This window comes from Sipha flava, unplaced genomic scaffold (genome assembly GCF_003268045.1).
Source record: "Sipha flava isolate LNK unplaced genomic scaffold, YSA_version1 165_pilon_pilon, whole genome shotgun sequence".
NCBI lineage: Eukaryota > Metazoa > Arthropoda > Insecta > Hemiptera > Aphididae > Sipha > Sipha flava.
The window spans coordinates 1,932,240-1,937,467 of NW_020271833.1; the positions used below are offsets into that span (position 1 = coordinate 1,932,240).

A 5,228-nucleotide genomic window follows, 5' to 3' on the forward strand; every position below is an offset into this window, starting at 1 on the left:
ACGCGATAAGAACAAGTTTTGGTGACCTATTAAAAAATATTACGATTACACATCAATTTTATAGAAGTAGGGGGAGGTGTGAACTCATAAAATAGTTTGAAAGGGGGCGTGGACCTCAAAAGGTTGAGAACTCATGATTTACACAATATTTTTTACCATAAAATCTACCATTTCTTTCAAAAACTGTAATAGTTATACTTTCACAAATTAAACAAAATATTTTTGTTATGTATAAATTGTGATACTTTGATACATTTATTTTAGTAACCCTAGTAATCAAATCTAAATAATGATATATCTTTGTAACTTTATCATCAATAAACTTAAAAAAGCAAAAAATGTTAAGCCAACTAAAGCATGTGATACAGTTTTACACAAATACAGGGAAAATCAATAAAATAAGTAAACATTTTAGTAACAATTTTATGTGTATGAAACAGTAATTAAATCAATCTCAAGAATTAATAACTTTTACATTTTTTTTTTTTGAATTTAGATTTTAATATTTAAAAAGTTGTATACCTTACTTGAATCAAAATTAATCTTGTTTGTTGATTATTAAATTGTTACAAATTAAAAATGTAATATTTAACATTCAAAATTATATTCATTTTGACACGAATTAATAATAATATACATTATTTTATTTGTATAATTAAATCAATTATTAAATTTGCATAAAACTTATTTTATAAAACAAATTTATATATTTATGTTTTGAATTTTTACTATACTGATTTTGAAATAATTTGACAAAATTAAATAATAAGATAAAATTAATTAATCTATTGCGTTTTTACAATTTGAGTTTTGCACATAATATGCAGAAAATACCAAATATTTAATTTTCATCAGAACTATCAGCATCACAAATATCCAGTCCAGCTACTTCTTCAAATAATGATTCATCAACTTTCACCAAATCTCCTAGAAATAAATATGATATACTAAAAATTATACATAGTATAACATTTTAGATTACATAAATTATGAAATTTAAAATCATCCATATTAATATTAAATTTGACCAGAACAAGGTAGTCTATAAATAAGTATACCAATGTTATGATATATCATATTAAACAAGTATGAATATTTACCTGAGTATTCTTTAATTTACTATCTTAATAAATAAAAAAAAAAAAAAATTAAAACAAAACTGCATCATTATATTATTTTTTACATTGCCTAATACTAAATAATAATTATGAAACAGTATATAGGTACTAACACTACTGAAATGAAAACTTTTGTTTAAAACATGATAATATAAGGTTAAAATGTTAAACCTCAAATTTTGAATTGGCATAATTAATACTTTAAGCTACATTATTTTATTTTAAAAATAATTTATTAAAGTCTACGTACAATAATAAAATACGATATATTTAATTTGTAATGATTTTTATAAGAAAAAATTATTTAAACTATTTAATCATTATCAGACCAGATCTTTATAGTTCATAAGATCTAAAAGGTATTAGTTAATTTGTACATGCTTTTTATAAATTAATTTTAAATGTATAACTAACCTTCTTCTAAGAATTTTAAATCTGATTCATTGAGTGATTTATCAGTCATAAATAATTCACGGCCAGTGAGCTTTTTATTTTTTTCTTCTTCATTTCGTTTTTTTAACACTCCCATGTCTTCTTCAAAATTGAACTTCCAACGTAAAAATGTTTCTACTGTAACTTTAGTACCTTCAAATCGTTTCTATAAAAGAATTAATGTTATTGTACATATTTAGCAATGACAGTTTTCAAATTGATAGGAAGTAATGTATAGTATTTTAAATCATATTTTCCTAATAATAATATATACAAATATTAACTAATTCAGCTTCCATTTCTTTTTCACGTCTTTTATCATCATCGTCTAGTTTTTTTTGTTTTGCAAAATCCGAATGGCCATTCACCCAATCTTGTGCTGCTGATACTAGAGTAAATATCATTACCATACCAACATTTTCTTGGGCCTAAAATTATTTTAAAAAACATTAAATAAACAGTTGAATCTATCAATTAATCAATATTACTTTATGCATTAAATGCTCTTTGAGCTCATCTTCTTCGCCTTCAAAGCCAACAACATCTTCAATTTCAACAATAGGTGGTTCATCAGGATATTTTTCAACATACTCAAATTTTAAACAGCAAGAAAGCCCAATGTCATGTTCATCGCTATCAAATTCATCCGATTTGACTGGTATTTGAAATTGGTAATAAGGACTGGTTTCTAAAACTAAAAACGTACGTTTATACAAGAAAAATTATATTAGTTATTATATATAACATGGTTGTTAATAGAATTTAAAAATAGTCTTTAATGCGCTTACTTGTCATTTCACCACAGTAAATAGAGTCCAATGCATCGATTTCGTACTGTTGTTCTTCTCGGTAGTCCATTTTTTCTCTAGAACCATTAATAACAGTTTCTCCAAAATATTAGAACTGAACAAGATCCTCGATTGTATAATGTGTTGTTCTTCCTCAACGTGACTCGTTGTCCATATCTCGGAACACTAATTTTAATCACTACTGCTATCACGTAATATGCAATGTCTTGTCATTGATAATGACCGGCTTGTGATAATAATAACAAATCACCTAAAGATGCAGTGGGCATTTATTGATGTTCGTTTTGTATTTCTGTTAAATATGCTGTATATCTTTACCTAACTTAAAATTTCTTAAGTTTTATGGTATTAAAAATTAATTTATTGGTCAATTAAAATTATTATGTCACTAATAGGAAGGAGTATAATAGATGCAACCAAAAAGACTTCATATTTTATTACCACTCCAATATTTTATGTAAATGCTAGTGAGTATTTATATTTTGTTATTCAAAAAATACATAAAAAGTTTTAAGTATTGTAACCGTTTTTTAGATATTTAAATCCAAGTGTTCATAATATAGCCGCATATAGCATATTGGGAAAATGATATACTATGAATAATTGTGTTGTTAAATTAGGAAAAGCTTTTTTGTTTTTAGCATTGAAATATTAACCAAAAAAATAGCTTTTTTACTTTAATATTATTTAAGTTACCTTTATGTATTTGAGTACTAAACATTTAACAATTGCAATGGCATTTAGCGGCTTCTGATTGGTTTTCATTAACATAAATTATTAAATATATTCTCAAGATTATTGGTTAAGTAGATAAACAGTTAATTGAGAAAAATAACTTGATAAAGAGGGTATAAAAATATTAAATGATAAATTATTTCTTATTTCCATAGAATGAATTGTTTATTTACTTATCAAACTTCTATATTATGTTGTAAATACTTATTTATGAATAAGATTTCCTGGTATTTATATTAGTAAAAATACTTATACGATAAAGTATAATTTGATATATTTGTATTTTACATAATTGCTTCATGTGTACAGATTATTTTATTTATTATTAATTAAATATAAATTTAAATAATAAATATCTTAACGTTAAAGTTATACATTTGCTTTGTAAATGATTTCAGATCCTCACATTGGACATCTTTACAGTGCTTTAATTGCTGATGCTTCTGCCAGATTTCAAAAACTACTAAACCCTAACATAAATATTATTTTCAGTACTGGCACTGATGAACATGGGTTAAAAGTACAAAAATCTGCCGAACTTAGTAAACTGTCTGTAGATAACTATTGTACAAAAATTTCTAGTAGTTATCAAACCACATTTAATAAATTTGATATCAGCTATACATCATTTATTCGAACAACATCAGATAATCATAAAATGTGTGTATGCCACTTTTGGAATAAAATAAAACCACATATAAAAAAAGGAAAATATTCTGGTTGGTATTGTACAGCTGATGAGACATTTTTGTCTGAAGATCAAATAGAAGTAGTTAACAATGTACGTGTTAGTAAAGAATCAGGACGACCTGTTGAATGGGCAGAAGAGGAAAATTATAAATTTGATTTACGGCCTTTCAAAAATGATCTGCAAAATTGGTTGAGTAAACCTGACAGAATTAAACCAAAATTATTTCAAGAAATATTGATCAGGGAAGTTAATGATTTGTATGAAATATCACTGTCAAGACCTCAAAGTCGTGTTAGTTGGGGTATTCCAGTTCCTGAAGATGATGCGCAAACAGTATATGTGTGGTTAGATGCTTTAGTAAATTACTTAACAGTTTCTGGTTATCCAAATAACACAGATAGTTGGCCTCCAAGTGTACAAATATGTGGTAAAGATATTTTAAAATTTCATGGAATATTTTGGCCAGTATTTTTAATGGCTGCTGGGTTACAATTGCCAAAACAAATTTTTGTACATTCTCATTGGAAAGTTAATGATGAAAAAATGTCTAAAACAAAAGGAAATGTGATAGATCCATTAAACGCTGGTAATCAATATACTGAGTCTGGTTTAAGATACTTTTTACTCAGAGAAGGTACTGCTCACAGTGATGGTAACTATAGTGACATGAAAATTAAAAGAATATTAAATGCTGAATTAGCAGACACATTGGGTAACCTATTAAATCGTTGTTGTGGAAAAGCCATTAATCCAAACCTTAGTTACCCAAAACTAAATGCAGCATCTATTAAAAGCCTATCAACTGATCCATATTTTATTGATTTAGACCTAAAACTTAAAGGCCTTTCTGATATTGTTGGAAATCATTATGAAGAATTAAACTTTTATAAAGGTATAGATGAAATAATAGCCACATTACATTGTTGCAATCGATTTTTTGAATACAATAAGCCATGGCACTTAGCTAAACATGATGTTCCAAAATTGGTATGTGTACTGCATGTAACTCTGGAAACTTTAAGACTTTCAGCATTGGCTTTGCAACCCATTGTGCCTGTATTAGCTGATAAGTTATTAAACAAATTGAACGTTAATAATAGGAATTGGAATCAAATAATACCCAGCTGGAAAGATGGAAATACATTTGTTGATCCCATTAATTTAAAAAAAGAAAATATTGTATTGTTCAAAAAGTTATTAGTAAATTAATTAAAAAGTGTTATTTTAGTCATTGTTTTATTTAATTTTAGTTGTAAGTTCCCAATTATTCTATTGAATTTAAATATATTTCAATGACATTTTAATTTTAAGTATTTTTTTGTTCATGAAATGTGACTGTTATTAAATAATACTATTTATATTTTTATCAGTGATCAATTTAGCATTTTGGCGCCCCTAGGCTTAATCACTCTGCCCCCCCCCTATCACTCTACTAAGGAACCA

General features: G+C 25.9%; 2 protein-coding genes across 2 annotated transcripts; one reads left to right on the forward strand and one right to left on the reverse strand.

The window, feature by feature from the left end:
* Positions 1–717: 717 nt before the first annotated feature.
* LOC112679630 (RWD domain-containing protein 1) lies at positions 718–2,516 on the reverse strand. The gene is made up of 5 exons (XM_025549516.1): positions 2,339–2,516; positions 2,039–2,244; positions 1,835–1,978; positions 1,533–1,716; positions 718–927 (listed from the first exon to the last, which is right to left on the reverse strand). Exons 1-5 carry the CDS (start codon positions 2,406–2,408, stop codon positions 842–844), a joined length of 690 nt encoding a protein of 229 aa, XP_025405301.1. The 5' UTR covers positions 2,409–2,516; the 3' UTR covers positions 718–841.
* An 88-nt stretch (positions 2,517–2,604) lies between these two features.
* LOC112679629 (methionine--tRNA ligase, mitochondrial) lies at positions 2,605–5,012 on the forward strand. Its single transcript, XM_025549514.1, has 2 exons — positions 2,605–2,826; positions 3,493–5,012. Exons 1-2 carry the CDS (start codon positions 2,742–2,744, stop codon positions 4,992–4,994), a joined length of 1,587 nt encoding a protein of 528 aa, XP_025405299.1. The 5' UTR covers positions 2,605–2,741; the 3' UTR covers positions 4,995–5,012.
* Positions 5,013–5,228: the final 216 nt, after the last annotated feature.

Coding starts and splice junctions, on each gene's coding strand:
- LOC112679630 (XM_025549516.1), bottom strand. CDS start 2,408: ATGGACTACCGAGAAGAACAACAGTACGAAATCGATGCATTGGACTCT. Junction 1,717..1,834: donor AAGAAATGGAAGCTGAATTA/GTTAATATTTGT, acceptor ATTCTTTTATAG/AAACGATTTGAAGGTACTAA. Junction 928..1,532: donor TTTAAAATTCTTAGAAGAAG/GTTAGTTATACA, acceptor ATTTATTTCTAG/GAGATTTGGTGAAAGTTGAT.
- LOC112679629 (XM_025549514.1), top strand. CDS start 2,742: ATGTCACTAATAGGAAGGAGTATAATAGATGCAACCAAAAAGACTTCA. Junction 2,827..3,492: donor AATATTTTATGTAAATGCTA/GTGAGTATTTAT, acceptor AAATGATTTCAG/ATCCTCACATTGGACATCTT.